Below are 24,065 nucleotides of genomic sequence, written 5' to 3' on the forward strand. Positions count from 1 at the left end.
ATTTATCATTGCGGGCCGCGGGCTGAGAACCACAATGCCCCTACCCTAATATAGCCCACAGTCCTCTATGCCCAGCATCCCCACCCAGAATGGGGCCAGGAGTGGAGTCCTGGGTGCAGGCTGTGCAAGTGGCTGGGAACCACACCGCAGCAGGGAGCCAGGCAGCAGCCAGGACCCCCAGCACCAGCCAGGAGCAGAGCACCTGGAGGGGTCGGCAGCCAGGACCCAAGAAGGGGGTCAGGAGCAGAGCCCCACCTAAAACCTGGGACAAACCCCTAGTTCCTAGAGCCCTCCCCCACAAAAAACCTACCCACAGACTCACTCTCCCACCCCCTATCCCACTGCGGCACTAACCAGTCCTCTGCTGGCAGGAGCGCTGGTGTAGGCTGCAAGATGCTGTCTTCCCCTCAGCCAGCCCTGCTCCCTGCCAGACCAGAGTGGAGGAGTACTTGTGGCATCCTAGAGACTAACCAATTTATTTGAGCATAAGCTTTTGTGAGCTACAGCTCACTTCATCGGATGCATGTATTTTCCACAGTATGCATCCGATGAAGTGAGCTGTAGCTCACGAAAGCTTATGCTCAAATAAATTGGTTAGTCTCTAAGGTGCCACAAGTACTCCTTTTCTTTTTGCAAATACAGACTAACACTGCTGTTCTCTGAGACCAGAGTGGCAAATTTTGAATTTTTTTTAGCACACAGCTGGGCTGCAGCTGTATGCTAATTGGGCCACGCATTAAGAACTGTTGTTCTAGAGGAATTGCCCTACCTTTGCTCCTCTTCAGCTGGTCCTATGGGAATTTCTTTAGAGATCAGGTCTTCAGATGTTGTAAGTGGGTGCAGCTCCACTAAAATCATTTTAGACTCTCTGAGGGCCTGGCCTCTAGTCTCCTTTAGAATTTGGTCTCTTGGGAACTTCTTAGGAAACTTGGGATTTGGGGGATTTGTCAGATTTCCTGAGAGAGTGTCTTCCTACTCCCTTCATTTGGGAGGAGTGAAACTTTAGAAGTTAGGTGCAGTACCTGATTTTAGTTTTTATTGCATATCTAGAGTTCACAATAAAGAATTTGAACTTAATTCAAGTCGACAGAAATGATGTGATGCTACTGCTCAATGGTAAGGAATTGCTTGTGATCCAGGTTCTTTTGCAATCTATAATGCACCTTCATTTGTGTTATCTGATGACCTCTGCCTCCCCCACCCACCTGACCTCTGGTAATTCAGTAATTCAGGAGGAGTTTATAGAAATGGAGACAGAACTGATTATATTTTAAAATAATAATTAAGGCTATAAACAGAGAGAGTGCTATTATAGATACTTGTTCACTTGTTCTCATTTATTACTATACGAGGGCAAACTACAATATTTGTAATGAATAATTTATTCACTAAATGTTGCCCTTTAGTTTGCTTGCAAATTATTTGTGAGCAGACTTCAATTTTCTCGAGATTTTGTTCATTATTCCAAAAATGCAAACCGTACTGTTCATACAAGCCTCATTCAGCCTATGAGTTCTCATTGATCTGCTCTGCTTGTTTTTATTTATTTACTATTCATTATTTGCTATTTTTGCGGAAAGTGGTTGCTCACACAACTGACATGCTGTTTCTTCTTCCTGAGTGGAAGAATGAAACTTCTGTAAACAGGAGGGGGGAAATCAAAGGTTTCCAGTTGTTCACGCAAACACTTGCAGTGCGGATCTTCCTATGGTTGCTTATTTTCACAAATCATAGAATCATAGACTTTAAGGTGCTTTGTGAGGAAAAAAGATCATCCCCGGCTAACAAAAAATAAAAAGGGTCACAAATCAATCATTTTTTAAATGAACAGTTATTTGTGAATATTCTTTTAGCATTTGCTCAGCTCAGCTCGTAATCTTCTGAAAAAATCTCATGAAGACTTTAACTTTCCATGTTTAGTCTCAACGCATAGGTGAACATTTCTGAAAATGCCGAGGAAGATCCCTTTGGCTACTTTTTAAATTAAAAGAAAGTTAAGTTTTTATTCATCAATAACTCATAACAGCTCAATTTTAAATCTTTGCCCAGCTAGTTTTGCATGATGAGTTAAAATAAGTTTTGGGGGAAATAATTAAACTAAAGTTAAAAGTGATTGTAAAATAGCACCAGAGCATGCTCAGTGAACATGTGTTAAGATTTTGATGAAAACTAAAAAAGTATTACTGTTTATTATTTGTATTACAATAACAGCCAAAAGTTCTTATAAGGATGAAGGGCTAAGTTCTGTATAAACACAAAATAAAAGTCAGTCCCTGCACTGAAGAGCTTACAGTCTTAGAAGGACTATCCTCTACTTGTTTACATTAGAGGACTGAGGGAACTACATGTTTTCCGTTACAATGGGGCCAGCATGGACAGGGTTCCTTGGTGGAGCAATTTACAGGTGGGAAATTGGAAATCTCTCATTGAAAACAGAATTTCCTGTAAAATTGCTGTGAAATCAGGGATAACAAAATTATGGACACTTAAAAAAAAAAAAGTTGATCTTGGCTCCTCCCATTGCGATATGTATTTCAATTGTGAGTTAAATGTATATCTGAATCTGTGCAATGGGCATGATCATCAGAGTCTTGGGTGAAATCTTGCCCCCACTGAAGTCAATAGCAACAGAATTTCACTCTTTGCTTTCAAATTCCCTCTGCCTTTGGATCTGAAGTGCCTCTGCATTTCCAATGGCAAAAAGTAGAAGCAGTAAGCACAGAACTGGAGGAGTTGCTAAGCAGCATGCTTCTGTCTTTTGCTCAATTCTGTGGAAGTCATTGCGTTGCTGCTCTGTGGTGGTGTGCTCCATTGATCGGGAAGGAATGAGCCAGGAGAAGCAGCTACTCTCCATGGCATCTCTGTATGACATATCCAAGCAGCATTAACTCACCCCCATCCTCCCAGAAGGAAGCTTTGTGCAAGGAGGGAAGCCAGTAGGTTGATAGCTTTTGCAAGAGCCATATTAATAGGGAAGATAAAGAAGCAGGGAAGTACCACAGAGGGGCCAACTTTTCTGGCAGAGTTCCTGGCATCTATATAGTCTAAAGGCCTTGCTTTTTGTTTGTTCTCTGAGGCCTCAATCTCCTTCTGGTCCAGGGGACCATGCAGCAGCATGTGATGCAAGTTGGACTTCTTGATCTTTTCTTCTGCCTCTTTCCCTTCTGTGAAAAAGCTGGTGGGAGGGGAGGGCTGGTTCGACGGGTTTAAATTCTTATACTCCTTTAACTAATTTGTGGGATTTAACATATTTTTCAATTAATTTAGTGTTGAAAAATGCCAAACTGACATTGACCACCTCAGAGAGTTGAAATCTTCCGATCAATCTGCAGAATAGGTACTGCATGAGCGGTGACCATGAGTGGTTACCCCCCCCTCCCCGCCCCACATATTGCCTCACCAATGTGCTTCAACCTGGACTGGGAGGGACATCCTCGAGGATTGAGACTAGAGTTTGGGCTCTGGGGGCCATACCTTTTTGTGGCATCTTTGCTACAGGTGTCTAGAAGGGTGCAGTTTGCTGTATACTTGTGTTTGAAATCTGTCCAGTAAGTTACCGGACTGAGATGGCAATAGTTTTATTATAAATAATTCCTATATTTTTTGCAATAAATCACCAGAAATGGATGGGTCTTATGCAAGAGTTCAACAAAAATATGTAATATATCATTAGAAAGAATTTATTCCCTGGAGGACTGAAGGATTGCCACCCTTTTACCAATTTTTTTAAATAGTGCTAAGGGAAATTCTAAGAATGTATTGACAACTTACTTCAGTGCCTGGGAAAAATAGATCAGAAAATGGTTATGTTAATAAAGCATTTAGAGGAGTGATGTCCAGATAATCCAGGATCAGTAATGGTAGCATAGTTTCTGTCATGGTAAATGCTTCCTTTCTAAGATGACAGAATTGTTTGAAAGAGTTAAGAAAGTAGCGATAAACGAGGAAATAAATGTGTTTAGCTTTTCAAAAGGCTTTTGATAAAGTCCCTCACAAAAGACTGTTAAGGAAACTTAGTAACCAGAGAGCAAGAAGTAAATTTTGGCATATATTAATAACTTGTTAAAAGACAAAAAGCAACACAAAAAGCATGTTGCAGTCTCTCAAGGATCAGTAATAGGACCTGTTTTCAATATGTTTAATATCCTCCTGGAAGATGGGATGAATAGTGAGGTGGTGAAATTTGCTGATGACTCAGTCATTTAGATTAATCAAGACTTGGAAGAATGAAGAGGAATTTTATAAGACTAGAAAATTGGGCAACATGACAGGGGAGAAAATTCAGTGTAGATAAAAGTGGGCACATTGCAGGGCTATGAACTGATCATAACCCCTCAGGAAGGAGACCTAGATGTCATTATGAACAGCTCAGAGAAGACTCAAAAGTTCCGGGATACATTGGACAGTAGCTTTTTAGCACTTCCTAATGAAGATAACTTTATCTTGAGGTGGTGTCAAGCTAATTTATTTTCTTGGCTCTGCAGTGTACAATTGACCATATTTTGATGTTTTACCTTGGTTTGTTATCTCCTTTGCTTTCATCAAAGCCAAGCAATGTTCTGTTGGTCTGGTTGCACATTTGGATGGGAAATCTCCAAGCAACAGTGTAGGTCCAGTGTGCGAGGTAGCAATTGTGAGCAGGACTCTTCCTTCTGAATTAGTTCTAAACTGATGCCAGACCATGTTTCTAGGGGGCAGTGTGCTGCTGCAGGCACTACCCAAAGCTGAGATCTCAGACTTTTCTGGTTATTGAAGGTGCTCTGAGTAAGATTATTTGAACGTTAGTGTCCTGGCCAAATTTCAGTGGGAGCAACTACATTCTGCAAATCTAAATCCCTCCTGGAGCTGCAGTAGGATAAAGGTTTTCTTCACTTTGTGTCCTGAAATGTATGTAGCGGGGCTTGTACACTTGAAGGAATCCTTGTGTATAGTTTGTATTCAAATTTTTAAGTTTATAAAGTGCTTAGAGGTCCTATATATATATATATATATATATATATCCCTTATATTTATAAAAATATAAGGGACCTAATTCTGCTCCCACAGACAGGTATAAAACGGGAGAACCTCTATTGAAGTCAGTGAGCAAGATTTGGCCATCTGGCTGAGTTGCACTTGGCACAGGCCTGGAGGCAGGGCAGGGGTGGTTTATATCATCTCTGCTGCTCCCTAATCCTTGGGCTGCTCTTGTATAGTCTTAGGGCTGCTCTAAATTGCATCCCCCTGGGCAATGGCCCTCCTGGCAGGCCCCATTTCCCTTGGTCAGGCCCCACTGCTGAGGGGTGAGGATAGCACTGAGCCACTACTGGCTCTGTCTCTCTTGGGAATACCCCTTCCACTAGGGAAGTGCTCAGGAGACCAATTAAAACAGCTCTATGGCCCCTTTGCCCCAGTGGGCTGGCAAAGAGGGGCCAAGAATCTAGCCCAGTAGTGTCACACTTATGTAAAACCAGTGTAACTGAGATCAGAATTAGGCTCATAATATTCGCAAAAAGAAAAGGAGGACTTCTCCTTTTCTTTTTGCGAATACAGACTAACACGGCTGCTACTCTGAAACCGCTCATAATATTATTTCCCTTATGATATGGTATTACATACCTAGCTTAAGGGCATATTGAGTTTTTATTTGCTTTCTTCTGAAGCATCAAGTACCAGCCACTGCCATGATAGGATAGTAGGCTAGATGGACCATTAGTCTATTCCACTACAACGCCTTTTGTATGCCTTTTGTATTTCACATAGCTATCCAACGGAAAAGTCATTTACAAATTGTAGATCCAGGCTGAATTCGAACCAATGATGAAAATGAAAGACTCTATAGACCAGTCCCAATCCTCACCACTGCAGTCTTTATTCTTATTTAAAATAGATTCAAATGAGGTTTATAAAATAAATTAGAAATGGGAAAAAAAGAGATATTTCAGGAATGTTCCCTACAGTGCTTTGTGTTGTCATGTGGTAAACATCAGTCCAGTCATAGGGCATCCAGCCCTTTTTTCGTCGAGACTATACTACAGTTTGAAAGACTTCACTATTCGTAATTTTTTTCACATTTGGCGTACATCTTCTGTGCTTAATGTCATCCCATTATTTCTAGTTACACCCCTTTACAATTCCTAACCCCTCTTCTGATAGGATAGTTCCCAGGTGTGAGTGTGTTCTGATTGCGCTGAAGAGGTTCCAACTTTTCCATTTACAGAACAGAAATGAGGACTTCACAAATTGAACTCGATGGTTCTCAGTCTATGACATCTAATGTGATGACTGAATGCTTTGGCCTGAAGGTGGTGACGAGGGGTGAGGAAGGCTAAATGCTCATCCTGGCACACAGGGCAGATTAGAAATAATATATATTTTCTGCTTCTACTGCTGGGATATGGCATGGGGCCCAGGAAAATGGCATAAAATAATGGAGCCTAATGAAATGTCATCTCATTGATACTGTGAGCCTTGACATTCATTTCTTCTTGGTTTCAGCTCTTGATGATCTCAAATATGACCCTGTAGCCTCAGTTTGCATTGCAGCTATAGATACCATAACGAATATTGAGACAGCTTGTTTGCCTGAAGCAGAGTCTCTCTCCAGATTGAGGAGGTTTTTCTGTTCTCTGCCTGTTCAAAGAAAGATGAAGATTTTTAAAGACAGAGAAATCCCATTAAAGTTCAAGTCCAGCTCAAAGCAATTGAGAGGCAAAACCGTCCCTGAAGATACCTTAACAGCAAGCCAAGAAGAAGGGGGAAAGAGCATGAAACAGAAGCTATGGAAGCTCACAAGGAATATGAAAAGGGAAAGACTCTAATGTTTTGGAAATACCTTCCTCAAAGGTATTTACTACCCTCTCACATCCCAGTAATTATTGATTCTGTTGAATATCCAACTGAGAGAGGTCATGTGAACTAGAATGGGAGGACTGCCACTCCCCGACTACATCTGATGGGTTAGAGTTGTCGAACCTGAGACAAGAAATCCCATTGTATCTTCCATATTAACCATAGAATCATAGAATATCATAGAATATCAGGGTTGGAAGGGACCCCAGAAGGTCATCTAGTCCAACCCTCCTGGAATGTGTTCAAGATCCCATTCTCCAGATATATCAGATACATACTTCGATCTAGTCCACTGTATTCATGTAGCCATAGGCCTCAGAGAACCCCATTCACCAAACCAAGTGAGGATGTTATTTATTTATCATGGAGGAGAGAAGGCAGGCAATATACCTGTAAGAGTATCTTAGTTTTTTGTTCAGAATCAGTGATTTAGAACATTTGTTAATTTCGCAAAAAGAAAAGGAGTACTTGTGGCACCTTAGAGACTAACAAATTTATTTGAGCATAAGCTTTCGTGAGCTACACAGAATGCATCTGATGAAGTGAGCTGTAGCTCACGAAAGCTCATGCTCAAATAAATTGGTTAGTCTCTAAGGTGCCACAAGTACTCCTTTTCTTTCTGCGAATACAGACTAACACGGCTGCTACTCTGAAACCAACCATTTGTTAATTTGTAACTCTGAAGTTTCAATTTAAGAATTTTTCACTAGGACACCTATGTACAGGGATAGAGGGCAAAGTTCAGGGCTTTTTTTGTGTGGAACTTTTAGTCCAAGTTTCCTAACTTTGAAATGGTTGTCCTATGATAAAGATGAGGTTATTTTCAATTATTGGATATCTGTTTACAAACAGAATTCTGTCTCAGTCCCGTTTCTCCCCCCCCCCCCCCTGAAAATACAGTGCCTGCCATTAAAATCTTAGCATCTGTCAATCTGGTTTTTTGCATTCAGATTTTGAGATTCTATAATCTCCACTTCTTGTTTATTGCCAATAGGTGGTGATAGAGCACTCTGCATACAGATTACTAACAGAAGTGGCGATTGCATGCCACCATGTTGCATCTACAGGCTTCTCCGCACAGCGGCTCTGGCCGTACTTTTGTGTCTGTGACCCGGAAAATATATTCCCCCTTCCTTCCTAAAAATGTAAAAGTGTTCAGTTATTTTGCAAAGGTGCATTTACCAAGATGGCTTGTGTTCCTGGTCTGGATTTTGGTCTTTTATGTAGTTCACTCTTTGGAATGAATTAAAGAATTTATCCAGAAGAAAATGAAGGAAAATCAGGAAAAATTATATGGTATTTGTTTATTGCTATTCTGGCACCAAAGTAAAAATGATGGTGGCACTTCCCTTTTACAGCTTCCACATTGGTAGCAAGCAGTGGGGATGTGCACGCAGCATTGCAGTAAGTGTTCTTGTTAACCCATGCTACTTTCCTTACCTCACAGGTGCTGTAGCTGCACGTTAAAATCAGAAATTGACTGTGCTGATGGGTCTGCAAACCCTCCAGTAGCTGCTAAGAGAGTGAAAAAGCAGAGTCACCCAGAGCAGCTGCTGAACCAATTGAGGGAGGAAGAAAAAAGTCAGGGGATAGTTTCCACCTCATTTGGCAGTGGGACATGAGGAAGTATTCAGGTCTGATGGACATGAAGGAGACAGAAGACGCAGGAACAGACGCACGGGACAAGGAAAGTGACACCCTCAAGCCATTTCTTCGGAGCACAAAGCTGCAGATGGAGAGGGTCAGACCTGGAGGGGGGAGTGCACACAATGCAAAAGGGACCTGCAAAATCAGGCCGTGGTTATTCTCTACATGACAGAGGGTTTCCATACTGTCCTGCCATCTGCCTACCACATAACCGAACATTATCTACCCTCAGCTTTACTCTAGCAGTGACCACTTCAGTTACCTTCTACAAGCTATACCCTCCTCCTAGCACAAGTGCCAGCATTGTAGTCTGGTTGTGTCCCCGCTTCCTTCTGGCCAATAGCAATAGAGTTAATTTCCCCTCCCCCTGGTTTTGCTTTGTTTGCTAGTGTTCATTAACGGTTGTGGGGGTTTTAAAATAAGTGTTGCAGTGCTATTTTTCTGGAGTGATCACCACCCTGTGAGCAAAGGTTGAGTGCCCAAAATGATCATTACAGTGCCTTTGTCTGTAATCACCCCGATCACCAGGCCCATCACAGGACCTTGCCTTGGCACCAGTCTCACTTGTGTGTAAATAAAATCAAGTTGTGAAATTACAGTAGCACTGGTGGATGTCATCCCTAACTATGTTCCCAGTTGTTGACAGCAGTGGTGGGTTCCTGAAACTCCATGGGCTTCTTACTAATAAAATGCTGCACCTTGCATTGCTTCTCTTATGAGCGGTAGCTGACTGCATACATCAAGACACAATGGCTGTCAATGAGAATCCAACCCAAAACCTTCAGCACCAAAACTACAGGTTTCTCTTGAGCTAAAGGCACACTTTTATAGCTGTAAATTTGTAGCAGGCTGCTATAATCTCTGTCCCAGTCAGCCATTAGAGGGGGAGACAAGCCTGTGTACTGAGGGCTTAATCCTTTTCTCCTTGTAGTCCATGGCAAAACTCCCATGGACTTCAGTGGAAGCAGGATGGTGCCTTATGCTAGTGTATTACATTTCCCCCATGCGCTCACAAATGTCAAAGGAATGTTACCTTTGCTAGACTGAATCAAACCAGTGGCTCATCTAGTTCAGTATCCAGTCACCAACAATGGCAAGTATCATCCTTCAGAAGAAGGTGCAAGAAGCCTTTTCAGTAGGAAGTCAGGGAATAACTTAAGAGCAGAGGAAGTTTCCTTCTATACCCCATCAGTTAAGGGCTGAATTATGCCCTTCCAATGTTATTTTTATTGATACTAATTTAACTCTGGATGTTGTTGTTATCCATATAAATATCTAATCCTTCTTTTAATCCTGCCAAGCTTTTGGCCAAAATGGTGTCTTGAGGTAGTGAGTCTCACAGGTAATTGTGTGTTGTGTAGAAGAGAAGTATTTTCTGCAATATTACAAAAAATACAGTCTGCGGCAATAATGAGTATAATCAGTGGATTTATTTGCTCAGAGAGGCAACTCCATCAAGTCTCGAGCTTGCCAAAGGCACATTTAATCAGCATTCTGCACCACCTGAGTTGGTGGTGGGAGCAACTTTTGTCCCCGGTGGTGTAAACCAAAGGAGTAGCCGGTGAGAAGGGTGTCTCAGAATCACAGTGTAGCCAGACACCACATCTATCGCTACTGTGGGGAAAGAACAAAGTGCCATTCTGCCCTTTCTCAAACAGGCCAGTGTTCTAGAAAAGGTGCATATCTTCAGGTATTTTGGTCAACTTGCCTACGTGAACATCAGGCACCAGGCCTAGTAACACACCAGGGGTTGCCTCAATGGAGCAGTAACCCTTTTGATTCCTGGTCTCCACTGCTTCCTTGTGTGAATGCAGAATGGGTAAACCTCTTCCACCTGAAGCATTTCCACCATTTGGGAAACTCCTTTGGTGCTCAAACCCTTCCATTATCTTAGGGATATATATTGTTTTTGGATCACATGCCTCTGCAGGACTTTGTTTATTGACAGACACATCTCTGTCACACAAGCACATGCTGTTTCCAGATCAAACGTATGTGTCACTGAGTGGTAATCATCATTGGTTGCCAGCTTCCACAGTACCATATCCACTGTCTTGTCTACGTTGATTGGATTTTGATAAGGTTTTCACTTAAAATTTTACTTAGTCTTTTGCAACACATGTATAGGAATGAAAAATGGGTCTGTTTTGAACACTGTGAAAAGGAAACAACTTTGAAATTTTACAAAAAATAATTATATGTATTTTTAAATGGCACTACTTGAGTGAAAATGTCAAAAAACAGCATATTTTAAAGGTGTTACACACAGGAGTGCTGGTAAACTTGACTGAACTTTATTTCCTGCTTCCAGATGAAAATAATGCCTTATGCACCCCAGCCCAAGAAAGCAAAAGGATAGCATCTGTATACTTCATTTGGGAGTCACTGGTAGGAGGCAACAGAGAATTCAACAGAAGGCTTTTATCAAAAATGGGAAATTCTCCACAGACTGCTAATGTACCAGGGGTATCGAGAGCAAAAAAACCTTGACTTGCTTGAAAGGACCACCCTGGCCTTGTTTATGTGCCTTTGGACCTAGTTCTTGTCTCCAGATTTGTCATATCTGTGTAGTCAGCGGGCTTGAAGGGACAAGGCTGAGGCCAAAACTAATTAATACTTCTTAACAGTTTTGAGGGAAGGAAAAAGCATGGATCCTCTAAACCTATGATAGAGCTATTTTGCTAATGCAAAATTACACTGATAATGATATTTTTTCACTTTGTCTAATCTGCCTTGTAAATGAGCATGACTCTCATTTTTAATTAATAAAAAACTATTGTACAAAGTTTCTTCTGTAAAATCCCACTATTTATATTTGTGTATTACTGTTTGCTCTCTAATACAGAGGGTATACTTTTACTTTGGTTGTAAAATACTGTATTTACAGTATATTGGCAGAAAGCTGGTTGCTATAAAATATCAACCTAAATTCTGTGCCAGAATGGAGTTTCTACACAAAATGCTTGTATTCTGTGTCATAACGATGCTTCTGTTAAGACTGTTCATGTGATGAAATAATGTCTGTGATGAAATTCATATTCTTTACCACATGGCTCAAATACCTGGGTTTTATAAACAATTCCTTTGGCAGCCGCACAAAAGAACCAGTGGCTACCTAATGTTAGTCCAAACCTCAGTTTGCTTTCCCAGAAATTGCATTCCTGATGCCTTTCCCACGTTTGGAGGAGAAAGTAAGGTGGTTTGTCCAAAAACAGCAGTCCCACTAATTTTCCAGAATGTGTTTATGAAGGTATATTCATATATCCTGTTCAACAAGGGAATTCTACCGTTATGTAAATTAAGTGCATATTTTTAATCCAGTTCTTGATCTATGGAAAAGTACTATTCACAAGTCAACTAATTCATATAGTGAAATTGGGAGGGAGGAGTTTTGTATTTTTCCTTTTCTTCTAGCAGTTTTGATGTATGGGATTAGGAACACTGATGTATTCATATATGGGCTGAGTCCTGGGGTAAGAGAAAACAAAGTGGTTATATCTGATGGTCAGAAGAGAGTTGTGGGCAAGGGGGGGAAAAGGTTTACAAAAATGGATGATGATTCATAAAATGTCTATGGTTTTGGTTTCATTTGGTTGCGCGTTTTTGTGGATGGCTCTCAGACCACTTGCGATTATTTGTTTCTAGTAGCACTGCTAATGTGCTAGGTGCTTTCCAAATGTAAACCACGACTCAGCTGTGTCCAACACATTCTTGGGTATATTAGCAATGTCTTCTGTTTTCCTGTTAGTCCAGGAAGGTCACCCTAAACTCAGTAGCGTGGGTTAGGGTCTGAGACAAAAATGCCTTTTCGGCACCATGGCAATAGTGGGTCAAGCTCCCATCCCAGCTATGGTTTTGTGGGCAAGGCTAACAATTCAGGGCTGTGTTTGATAGTAGCCCTTTTTATTATTTATTCGTTTTTTATTATAATCATGTTACATAATGTGTTAGGTTTCTTCTCATTTGATTTTCTGCATAAAAAAATAATTATGTACTTGAGCATCAGTGTCCTAATGATGGGCCACATGATGACTGGCTCTTGTGCCCCACACAAAGGCACAGCCACAGTCCCTGCACTTGGAAGAGTATAGGAACTCTGCTCCCTCCGTGGTGTACCCCCAAAAGCACATGTCACCTCGAAGGGATAGGGAGGAGATAACGTCATGGCCCCACCCCACTCTGCACCTCCATGGTGCAGGGAGCAGGCAGTGCTGAATGCAGGAAGGACAGTGCAGTTTGTACAGGCCCACTGTGCACAGGATTGCTAGGGGAAGGACTGTACCATTTGATTTCCAAGTGCAGCACTAAATGAACTTCATTGTGAGTTGCTTTTTTCTATTGGGCACTGATAGTCCAGGAAGAATTGTGGCAAGGGACAGTAATATCTGCTTCTTTCTTATGCTGCTTTCTTATACTCAACCTCCTAGACTTACTGCTGCTGTCCCATGCCACCATACCTAGTGGAATAGAAGAACTAAAAACTTTAATGGCAACAATTGCTGGTTACAAGTAATCAACTTTACCATGGTGTTCTTGGTAGTCCCCTGGCTAAGCACAGGGAACATGCTGGTAATGTTAATTAAGCAAGAACAAAGACTTTAGTGGTGACCACTATGTAGGAGACCTTGCTCTTTCACTCTCTCTCTTTTTCTGGCTTTATACTCTCTTAATATAGGATTAAATTCTGATGGTTGCCAAGCATCTGCACATCTAAGTGACTTTAATGGGAATTGTAGGTGCGTAGCATCTCAGAGTTTGGACAGGAAGTTAGGAGATTTGATTCTTCACTGCCTTGCACCTTGTGCAGGCATTTACCTTGGTACAAACTGCATGTGAAAAACTACACAATCAGAATTCTTGCACTCTTTGCATGTTCACAAGCAAGGAGAGAAACCAGTTTACAGAAATTGCAGAACATTGTCATCAATGGCCTACAGACAAATTTTACTACATAAGAAAATTGTATGCCCCAAGAGGTTCCTGGATGAGAAGGATAATCAACAAGAGAATCCTTGTGAAACTGTTGCAGTTACTAACCAAGATGGTATACCTGGACTTTAGAGAGGTAAAATACAGGATGAATGCCCTTTGAAATTCTGCAACCAACTGTAGTGAAAACAATAAGAAGACTGATTTTTCAGGAGGTGCCATTAAAACCTCAACAGTTTTCAGCACAGGAACCTGCAATAATCATAGTATCATCCTACAATTAACAAAGGAGATACCACTATGCCACAATCAGTGTGTACACTGGAAAGGCAATGTGTTCTGGGCTAGGTCATGAGACTGGGAGTCAAGACACCTGAATTCTATTCCCAGCTTTGCCATTTACCTCAGGGGCAGCAGGTTTGTATAATTTTTGGTGGTGCCTAGAATGGGTCCAAGTCCCGCCTCCCCCATGAGGGGGGTTTGGGGTATGGGAGGGGCTCAGCACGAGTGCAGGGATGAGGGGTTCATGGTGCAGGAGGGGGCTCAGGGCTGAGGCAGATTGTTGGGGTGCAGGGGCCGGGCTCTGACTGGGGGTGTGGGCCAGGGATGAGTTTGGGGTGCAGGCAGGCTGCCCTGGGGCTGGGGCCAGAGAGGAGGACTCCCCCCCAGCCCTTTCCCCACTGGCAGGCAGGGACATGCCGGGGGAGGCACTCGGGGCAGCAGGCCAGGCCAGGGGAGAGACCTGGCACCAAACATTGGTAGAGCCAGGCCCTTGCGCCCTGAATATTGCTGGAGCATGGGCACCATGGGCCCATATAACTCACCACCCGTTTACCTGCTGTGTGATCTTAGGTAAGTCACTTCACCGCTCGTGCCTAGGTGCCTCAGCTCCCACACGTTGCCTGTCTTAGCCTTTGTTTGTTTACACTGTAAACTCTCCAGGACAGAGACTGTTTGTCACCACATTTATCTATGGGCCCTGATTTCAACTGTGGCCTCTTGATGCTACTATAATACAAATAATAATAGTTAAATTTTTAACATTGCCCACTGTATTCAGTTTGAGTAGATTCAGCTCAGTGCACAGGCCTGTGTTATAATTTCAGCGGGAGTTAAATGGTGCACAGGGCCTTGGTCAGGCACTCAGCACAAGAGTGAATTTTCCCTTTGATGTTTCATTTTTTTAACTAGCTCTCCTTCAGTATTGACCTAGCCTTTACCTGAAGCTGCAAAGGCTCCTGTGTCCATACACAGTGATTTACAAGCAAGATCTCATAAGAGCTTATTTATTTTAATATTATGACTCTGTTGTGTCAATCCGTAAAGACAAGCCTTACTTCAACCAGCAATTTACCAACTTTATCTAACTGCATGGTGCAGTGCTTCAGGAGAACATTTAATTTCAAGGCTAAAGAGAATAAAGAGGAAACTGAGGAGCAGAAGGATCCGAAAGAGGCTATAACTCAGTTTAAATCATGACAGCTGAAGCAGATGTTACAATAATTGATTTAAACAATGTTAAGTATTCATTTTCTTAGATAAAACTGAGAAGAAAATGGACAGGAGGGCTGAAATATGAGTTGGTGCTATGGATATCATGTGTTTTGGATTCATGATGTGCTGTCAGAGTGGGCACATAGTGTAGGGTTAAATTCAAACATTTCTTTGAGCTGTAAATTTTATCCAGGTTGTTTTCATTACCCTGTTTAATAGGCAAACACTGGATGTGATTTTAGTCTCTCAGCAGTGCAGATCAGAAGTAGCTCTATAGAAAGGAAAACAGCCAGGACTGGGTGAAATAAGTATATAAGTATATTCTATTTTAAAATATCCATTAAAAATGTAAATAGTTTTCCAATACATTTTAGTGTATATTTATTGAATTTGCTTTAAAAATCCCCACAGATTTATACATTTAAAAAGTCCCCACAAAATCTGGAGCAAAATTCAGTAGAACTTGCTATCAATTCCCACATATTTTCAGTGGCCTTTTATGTGACAAATCAGTGCTAAAGAATATACCTGCTTCTATTTGATTTTAACCTTTTTCTTTGGCATATCTTTTCCTCCAACCCCTTTGATTCAACTGCCAGGTGCCATTTGTATATAATCTTGCCAGACACTAGCAAGTTTTCTTGGCAAATCCCTTCCCCTGGCAATGTCCGAATTATTTAGTGTACCTCAGGGAAATCAGATGCTGGTTAGACGTTATACAACATCACAAACCACTTGCATAAATTATAGTTTTTTATGATATTTCACTATGATGTACTGAACTAATGTACTATAGTTTACTAATGCGAGATTGTCTCTGAGGTCAGTGAATAGCACATTGATATGTGGCTTGTTGTGATGGGATATTGTCAGTAAAACAGTTTAGAGAGTTGGATAGTGATTAAAAGTTTCTTGCACATTTTTAGCATCTCAAAGAGAAGCTACCTGTTGGTTTACATCCTTCGTAAGTCAGTTTTGCATGCTACCTCAGAGAACTTTGGCTGATTTAGAACATCCATAAAAAAGTGCTTTATTAGCCTGTCATAAATCTGGGCGGGCAGAGATTATTGTTCACTTCAAAAATCTGTCTTGATCTACCGGTGGTAATAATGAGTACTAATTTAACCCTTAAGTGCTGGCATTTTCCAGCTTGTCAGGCAAATTAATTACTTATAAGATGTGTACCCTATGTACAGAATTTGAGTGACCAGCTTCTGCTAGATTCTCTAAAATTCTCTTAATTGTGCAGTGAATGGTCCAAATCCTGCTTTTATTTACAGCAATGTAAATCCACACATACTCCAGATTTGCACTGGTGTGACTGACGACGGTGTTTGTTGCAATGTGCCTTTGAAGCCTATTGTGTGTGCACTAGAGGCTCAGGTTCTGCCACCCTTAGATTGTGTAGTATCTTCTTCTGCAAGTAGCCCTATGAAGATCAATTTCACATTATGGTTGAAAGAATCAAAATCAGTTTTGCCCCATGCCAGGATAAGTCAATCGCTTTACTTGCAGAATAAGACACTGCTCCTATTGAGTAAGAGCAGCAGCATATGGCCCTCAGCATTTAGAATTTATACTGAGCTTCAGGCCCTTTCATTTTTGAAAAATTGGTTTTTCTGACATTATTTCTGCTTTACTACACTGGGTTAGGGTGAAGTATTATCCTGCTAAGAGATCAAGATTGATTTTATTCCCTTATTCATGATGTAAAAGCAATGAGACTCTAAGAGGAAAGGTTTGGAAAGTAAAAACCCCCTTAGCTCTCAGCAGGTCTCTGCATTGGGTGGACATGGCAGCAGGAGGATGCAATTTATACACCATGAAGGGAGACTAAGAGGAGGGTGGATGTGAAACCTTTTTGACTTACCCTTCCCATTCCCGCCACCTCTTTGGGAGATTAATGTGTAGTCTGATAAACGCCAGAGCAGTTGGACTCCCTTTACTGGAAATGAAGGGATTAAATGCCTTCCAGAAGGAGATTAACTGCCTGCACTTAGGACTCACTTCTGTTTCATTACTGTCCTGTTGTCTGAAAGTCATTGGCCATTGTTGGGATCTAAGGCCTTGCTGAAAACACAGAAAAATGATTCAGCAAAATGCAGAAAAAATCTTGTAAGACCTCTTACACTGGAGTCTTCGCCCTCAGTATCAAAAGGGTGCATGCGGTGGTGTTCCAACAAGACCCCAAGGCACTTCATCACCCCAAACTCAATTACTGTGAAAGTGTTAGACTATGACATCATGCTGAAGATATTAACCATGCCATGGACATTTAGGAGTTGTCATAGTAATAGTCTGATCCAGACTTTTCAGTAGAAATTCAGCAGCATTATGGCCTAAAGCACTCACAACTGAAACAAAAAGGAATACAATACACATCTTCCCAGACTCAGAAGTAAAAACCTTTGTAAACAGAGATCATGCTTCCTTCATTCCAAAGGATTATCACTAAACATAGAATTACCATCTCATAATTTAAATATTCTGGAAGGAGAACTGCCGCCTACCACATGGATCAGTGCCCTAGGCAAGTCAGTGAACCACCTTGGCACTTGGACATTCAGTGAGAGATATTTTGTAGTGGATCTAAATAAATATTTCCTTAGAGAATAATACCTAGAAATGAGATTCACTTAAATTCTGGGCCCCAGAAATTATTTTACAGTTCAGGGGATTCAACTGCATCAACACAGACACTAACATCAAGGAAATCAGCAGTTAAACCACCGTCTACATCCACATCAATCTCAACTCACATGCCTTCCCACCCAAACATCATCACACGTGAACACACATGGATTCCTCCACTCCACAACGGTGTTTTATTTTTCTTTTTAAAATTGTCTCATTGCCAGCATCCCCACTGTTCTAATCTCTCCAGGGCACTTCGTAAGATTAGCAAATCCACATGATGACAATTTGGGTGTGGTTGGTAATTTGATCACCACTGAAGCAACATGTGCTCCTTGAAAAGAATAAAAGGCTGGAATTGGTGACATATGAAACACAGTGTGAGCGTTTGCCAAAGAGCATGACCTTGGCAGTAAATACCACCACAGAGCTTATGGAGGAAACTGAAGGACAGCAAACTACAGTCCCTCACTGCAAAACGTGAGGACTTGGAAAAGACAGTAACAATGATGCTAGACCAGGAAGAATTCTACTATGCTCTCTACTCCGAGAAGAGGCTTTCTCTCTTTATTATATACAAGTACTGACAAAGAATTCTATAATTCAGATGGAAATCAATCCTGAGGCTATAACATAAATCAGCATACATCACTTAAATCACCTTCTGTACCAGATGACTGGAGGCTTTCAAAAAGGCTCCAGTGGTGATCTTGGCAATTTCAGTCCAGTAAATCTAACTTCAGTACCAGGCAAATTGGTTGAAACTATAGTTAAAAAAAAAACAAACCCAGAATTATCGGACACATAAATGAATATGATTTGCTGGGGAAGAGTCAACATTGCTTTTGTAAAGGGAAATCATACCTCGCCAATATATTAGAATTCTTTGAAGGGGGCAAAAAACGTGGACAAGGGTGATCCAGTGGATATATTTGGATGTTCAAAAAGCCTGTGAGAAGGTCCCTCACAATTAGCTCTTAAGCAAACACAGTAGTCATGGGATAAGAGGGAAAGGCCTGTCATAGACAACTATCTGGTTAAAGCACAGGAAACAAAGAGTAGGAATAAATTATCAGTTTTCATAATGAAGAGGGGGGAATAACAGTGTCCCCCAGGGCTCTGTACTGGGACTGGTGATGTTCCGCATCTTCATAAATGATTTAGCATAGAGACCTCTGTACTGTACCTCTGGCTACAGATTTCTTAAAGTCCCAAACAAAATGTACCTAGTTTACATGTGGAATAATAGGTGGCAGTGAATCTAACTCTCTTTTATTTGATGTCTACCAAAGCCAGCTACTGCTGGCTTTGTTGATTCCATGGGGCAAGCTCTTCAAATAGAAGATTTAGGGATAGTGATTGATCCAGCTCCAATTGAAATCAGTGGAAAAAATGACCATTAACATCAGTGGGAACAGGTTCTGTTCTTACTGAAATATGTCTGCAATAGCTTACAGTCTAGTGGCTAATAAGATTGCGTGCATAGTTGCACAGGAGAGCTGAGGGCAAAAGAATCTTTTTACTCATACACAGGGATTGAGCATAATTACCTTGTCCACAGGTAAGTGCAAAGGCTATGGAAGACAAGCCACTGCTAGTATCACTAGTTAGCTCAACTGTGGTGGAGAGAAGATGGAGGAAGTCAGGGCTGCCTCACTGGTTGCTGTGGAGGGGATAACATATAATGAGAACTTAAGGCATGGGGAAGTGGCCATGGTCACCCAGTACTTTGGCCATTAGAGTAAACTGTAGGCCAGGGGTGGCCAACCTGTGGCTCCGGAGCCACATGCGGCTCTTCAGAAGTTAATATGCGGCTCCTGGTATAGGCACCGACTCCGGGGCCGGAGCAACAGGCACCAACTTTCCAATGTGCCGGGGGGTGCTCACTGCTCAACCCCTGGCTCTGCCCCCACTCCACCCCTTCCCACCCCCTCCCCTGAGACTGCCTTGCCCTCATTCCTCTACCTCCCCCCAAGAACCTCCTGCATGCCATGAAACAGCTGATCGGAAGGTGCGGGGAGGGAGCGGGAGGTGCTGATCAGTGGGGCTGCTGGTGGATGGAAGGCTCTGGGAGCGGGGTGCTAATGGGGGGCTACTGGCGTGTTACTGTGGCTCTTTGGCAATGCACATTGGTAAATTCTGGCTCCTTCTCAGGCTCAGGTTGGCCACCCCTGCCGTAGGGGTTTTGAATACCTGTATAATTCAGGTCTCGATTCATTTTGCTGCAGTGTTTGCAGCACTGTGTTTCGGTACTTGGGACAGAGTCACCATATGCTAAATGAACCTGGGACGTGAACCCTGCAGCTCCCACTGAAGTCAATGGGAGCTGGTAGGTGTTCAGCACTTGTGGAAATCAGGCCATTTATTTAGATGCCTAAATGGATGTAGGTGCCTATCTTTGAAAATCTTGGCCCAGGGGTTGAAGTCATTTCAGAGACATGCATTAAGGAGAGAGCAAGAATCCCACTTTCTGATACAGGAATTGGCTTTGGCTAAACCTATTCTATTGTGTCTGAAACAGGATGAATTGAGTCTATGTGGGTGCCCTCTCTCCCCTCCCCCCTAGCAGATATGGATAGGGGATTGCCTACATGCGGACAAAAATCGATGTATCTTCCTCTGCCTCTTCTAAGATGCTGCAACATCTTTTATTATTATCCTCTTTATTTTCTTTTCCCCCTCAGGATGACAGGCTTAATGACAAATGAAGGAAAAGCCTGAAGTAAGGTATTAGTCTGCAGCAGCAGAGATAAAAACAAATAACTGATTAAGAGAAATTTGCAAGTAAATATTTGTCTACCTTTCACCAAGTACAGCTGCCTGAGGCTGGTCTGCTGCCTGAGACTGAGGCATGTAGGAACAAGCTTCTTCCTCTGGGGAGTGGCCCAAGTGGGGTAGGTTAGCTGTTTGGAGTCCCTGAGAGGGAAAAACCTGGGTTTCTTCACAATTATTTGGATTTTGGCTTTTTCAGCATTCTAATCCCTGCACAGAGGGATTAGAATGGGTATGTAATGCTGTATCTTGATGATGCTGAACGTCTATAAAGGGTATGACTTTATGTATTTATATGTTGTATTAATAGGCCTGAGGAGAAAAGCCTGTTAGCCCTCTAAGAAGCAAAGCAGGCTGGGATTACCTGCTAGTAAGTGCTGAGCAGGACTCTCTTAATCAGTGCAAGGCTAGGATCATTAGGGGAACGGCCCAGAGAGTTTTTGCACCAAAGGAGATGAGACAAACTCACTCATGGAGCCAAGGACATGCTTGATCTGGGCTTTTTTTTTTTTTAAAATAATAGCTTGGTTTGTGGTAGGCATTGGGCTGACTGTACCATCCCAGTAAACCACCTCTGTAGTGAAATGGGCTTTCCTCTTTCTAGTGCTCATCACACCCAGGATCCACAATGCAGCATCTCCTTTTCAGTAAGGATGAAGTTTAACTTTTGAAAGCTGAAGTCCAAGCTGAAGGCTCAAACAATCTTTACATTGGGGTCTCCGGTACTGGTGCAAGCCCTTAGTGCAGACATGCCGCAGCAACAAAAACTGTGACTTGCACCACTGTGGTTTAACCCAGTTTGAAACTGGTGTGAACTGCACCAGTGCACATCTCAGTTTACATCAGTGCAATGTATCTGTGCTAGGGATGTGCACAGATGCAGCTACGTGGGCTTTCTATACCAGTGTGAAAAAAAGAAACCTAACAAGAGATTCAGAAAGGTATTTAGGCACCTAATGTCCACCCCTGCTGTAGATAAGACATCAGTCACATACGGGGCGGTATTATAAGTAGTTATCTCATAGCAGGGAGTTGGGTAGAGCTAAATGTGGGGGCAGATTCTGATCTCTGTTGCACTGATGAAAATCTGAAGTAATTCCATTGGTTCCAGGGAGTTAATCCAGCATAACTGATATCAGAATCCAGCCTATAATTGGGCCAATGCATCCAAAAGAACTAATAATCATTAGAAGACTGTATCTTCAGTGAAGACTAAATAAAACAAATGGTGAGCCCCTGAAATCACATGCAGTGGCTGCTTTCAAAATGAGGGAAATCTCATTTTTCTGCTGCACAGTGCATCTCCAATTCTGGTGGAAGCTGCAAGTGCTCAGCACTCTGAAAATCAGACCCATGCTATTTCATATTGCCTACAAAACAGAAAGAAAATGATGTTTTTTTTCTAATTAACAGCAGCCCTGCCTGTGAAACAACTGTATTTGCATTGAAGCAAACTGATTTCCTCTGCTATATGAGAATAAAACTGATGAGTTAGGTTATTACACACTGGGGCTAATGTGGCCCACAATAAATCTACCAGAAGTAACATTCAGAGAGTTTAGGTGGGATACACAGACACACTGGTGAGAGTCTGAACTTTCTTGCCTGGCCCTGGTAACCTGACATGGAATCCCCCATCAAATGACAGGGCTCACTAGCCACTATACTGGAGGCTTCTGCTCAGAAATCAACATGCACATCCACCTTGAAACTACATCATCTGCCCAGATTCTAAACCTTTGTTCCAAAGCTTTAGCTCGCAATTTCTACAAAGTGAAACTGATGATTTTTAGTGCAATCGAGCAAATGGACCAGTGGTGGAGCACAGTATTATTCAGTGACAATTTTCAGGAGACTCTTAGGTAGCTCATAGAATGCAGTAAAATGCATCCATAAAATATATTTCTCCTCATAAAATATGGGCCTGAACCTTCTTCATTTGAATTCAATGGTAATCCTCATTGTCTTCAGTGAGGGCAGAGCAGGTGCATTATGGTATTTGTACAATAATATATACACTCGTGCATGCATGTTTGTGTATATATATCCTTAGGGTTATTATATTATATGACACATAGTTGTATTTTAAAGAATGATCATCACTTTGTCTAATATACTCTCTCCAGTCACTAAAGACTTCTGCATTTAGCAGCACCAGGGATATAAGGAAATCTGCTGCCTTGGTCTGGTCACAGATTCATGAGGTGTATTAATAGATAGGATTAGAAAATAAGAACAGGTCAGAGGGCTGCAAAGCTCTTTCTTGTCTCTTGAGATTTCCCTGTTTAGTTTCAGCCTCAGTGCGCTGCTTCCTAGAATGCAAGGAGCAGAAGTTTAAGAAAGCCAGAGACCATTTTCTTTTACTGGGCATTTGAGACTAAGCAGGGGGGGCGAAAGGACAACTTCTGGGTCACGGGCTTTGCCTGAAAATGTCTCTCCAATTTTCTCCACAGGCACCATGGAGGAACAACAACATCACCTTTCTGAACAAAGAGGCTCCTGTCTCAGAACAAGGAGAGACTATTATAGGCTTCTACCTACTGGCTTTAGGTATGTACTGTATCTCTGAATGGCTTATGAAATGAAACTCCTTTTAAGTTTGGACTAAAGTTCAAAGGGATTCCTATGGTGTTCATCCACAAAGGAACAAGATATCATAAACTGCAATTTTTCTTCAGAAAGTTCTTTCAAAAAAAAAAAAAGGGGGAGCTAGTGTTTTGTTTCATTTTATTTTATTTTAAATGCAAACATTTTTATTGGGGGCAAAAGGATATGATATTATAGTCCAAGTTATTTCTTTAACTAAGGTTCGTTTAAGATGTGGGCAAAAATAAAATATCTTGTGCAGAAAAATATGACATTACCTTGTTTTCTCAAAATATCCCAATGGCATTCAATTCGTGTTCTCTGCTTCTAGCTTCTGCTTATTGAAGTTCGTATTCAGATTGTGTTCATCAAATAGTTCAGCTTCTAAAACGAATACATTCAGTTAAATGAAATAGAATTCTATCATTGTATTTTATATTTGTTTGTAAAATTCTTCCATCTAATATTTTATATACATTTAGAGGAAACTTTCTTGATCTGAGTCTATTAAAAATTCCTTTAAGTACTAAATTATTACTATCAGTAGTTACAATAATATGTGCATAAGTCTAAAAACTTGATATTCAGATTACATTGCAAAGCAGTTATTATACACTCAGATTAAAAGTGATTGAAAATGGAACCTCGTATTAACTCATTTTGTTCCTAAGACATTTTTTTGATTAAGTACTGTATTGTAATTTACAGCAAACTCAGTGCAGGATGATGGTGAATTACAGTATCTGATGTTCTATAGGCAGACTTTATGAAATTTCGAAGAATGTAGATGTACCAGTTGACAAAGAAAATCAAAATAGCCATTTATTTTTCTGACTTCATATGAAACAATATCAAAAGGTAACTGTTTTCTAGAGAATGTCACAATCACGTCCTAGCTTTATATTGATTCTATCTAATCAAGCTATCTATGTTTATAAATGATAAAGAAATGAAACGGCATATAGAAGACGTTGCACATAATGAGAACTCCATACCAATGTAAATGTACATAGAAATAGTTCCTGAGTACAACCATTGAGAAACAGGCTTGTAAATTAAATAATCACGCTACATAAGCTTTTCTTTTTCTAAGCTTATCATGTATTCCCCCTCAGTACCACCAGCAGCTGCAAACCACCACCTGATACTTATAAAGGAAACCACACAGCCAT

General features: G+C 41.4%; 2 protein-coding genes and 1 long non-coding RNA gene across 3 annotated transcripts in view; 2 read left to right on the forward strand and 1 right to left on the reverse strand.

Annotated features, from left to right (window-relative positions):
- LOC311518587 (maestro heat-like repeat-containing protein family member 1) overlaps nucleotides 1-6,800 on the forward strand; it is a gene marked incomplete at both ends in the record, with an annotated part of 60,182 nt that extends 53,382 nt beyond the window's left edge. The window contains 2 exons of the mRNA XM_084624508.1: nucleotides 1,051-1,116; nucleotides 6,478-6,800. Coding sequence (XP_084480634.1) covers nucleotides 1,051-1,116; nucleotides 6,478-6,800 — 389 coding nt within the window. The remainder of the gene's footprint in view (nucleotides 1-1,050; nucleotides 1,117-6,477) is intronic.
- Nucleotides 6,801-18,237: 11,437 nt separating this feature from the next.
- The window catches only part of LOC311518187, a 109,958-nt gene continuing 104,130 nt past the window's right edge, over nucleotides 18,238-24,065 (reverse strand). The window contains exons 4-6 of the long non-coding RNA XR_014710915.1: nucleotides 23,172-23,277; nucleotides 19,086-19,198; nucleotides 18,238-18,299 (exon numbers count right to left, since the gene is read on the reverse strand). This is a non-coding gene — a long non-coding RNA (uncharacterized lncRNA). The remainder of the gene's footprint in view (nucleotides 18,300-19,085; nucleotides 19,199-23,171; nucleotides 23,278-24,065) is intronic.
- The window catches only part of LOC311518186 (visual pigment-like receptor peropsin), a gene marked incomplete at both ends in the record, with an annotated part of 45,606 nt that continues 44,277 nt past the window's right edge, over nucleotides 22,737-24,065 (forward strand). The window contains one exon of the mRNA XM_084623747.1: nucleotides 22,737-22,857. Within this exon, the coding sequence (XP_084479873.1) occupies nucleotides 22,737-22,857 (121 nt within the window). The remainder of the gene's footprint in view (nucleotides 22,858-24,065) is intronic.

This window comes from Lepidochelys olivacea (assembly GCF_965140295.1).
Source record: "Lepidochelys olivacea isolate rLepOli2 genome assembly, chromosome: 3".
Classification (NCBI taxonomy): Eukaryota; Metazoa; Chordata; order Testudines; family Cheloniidae; genus Lepidochelys; species Lepidochelys olivacea.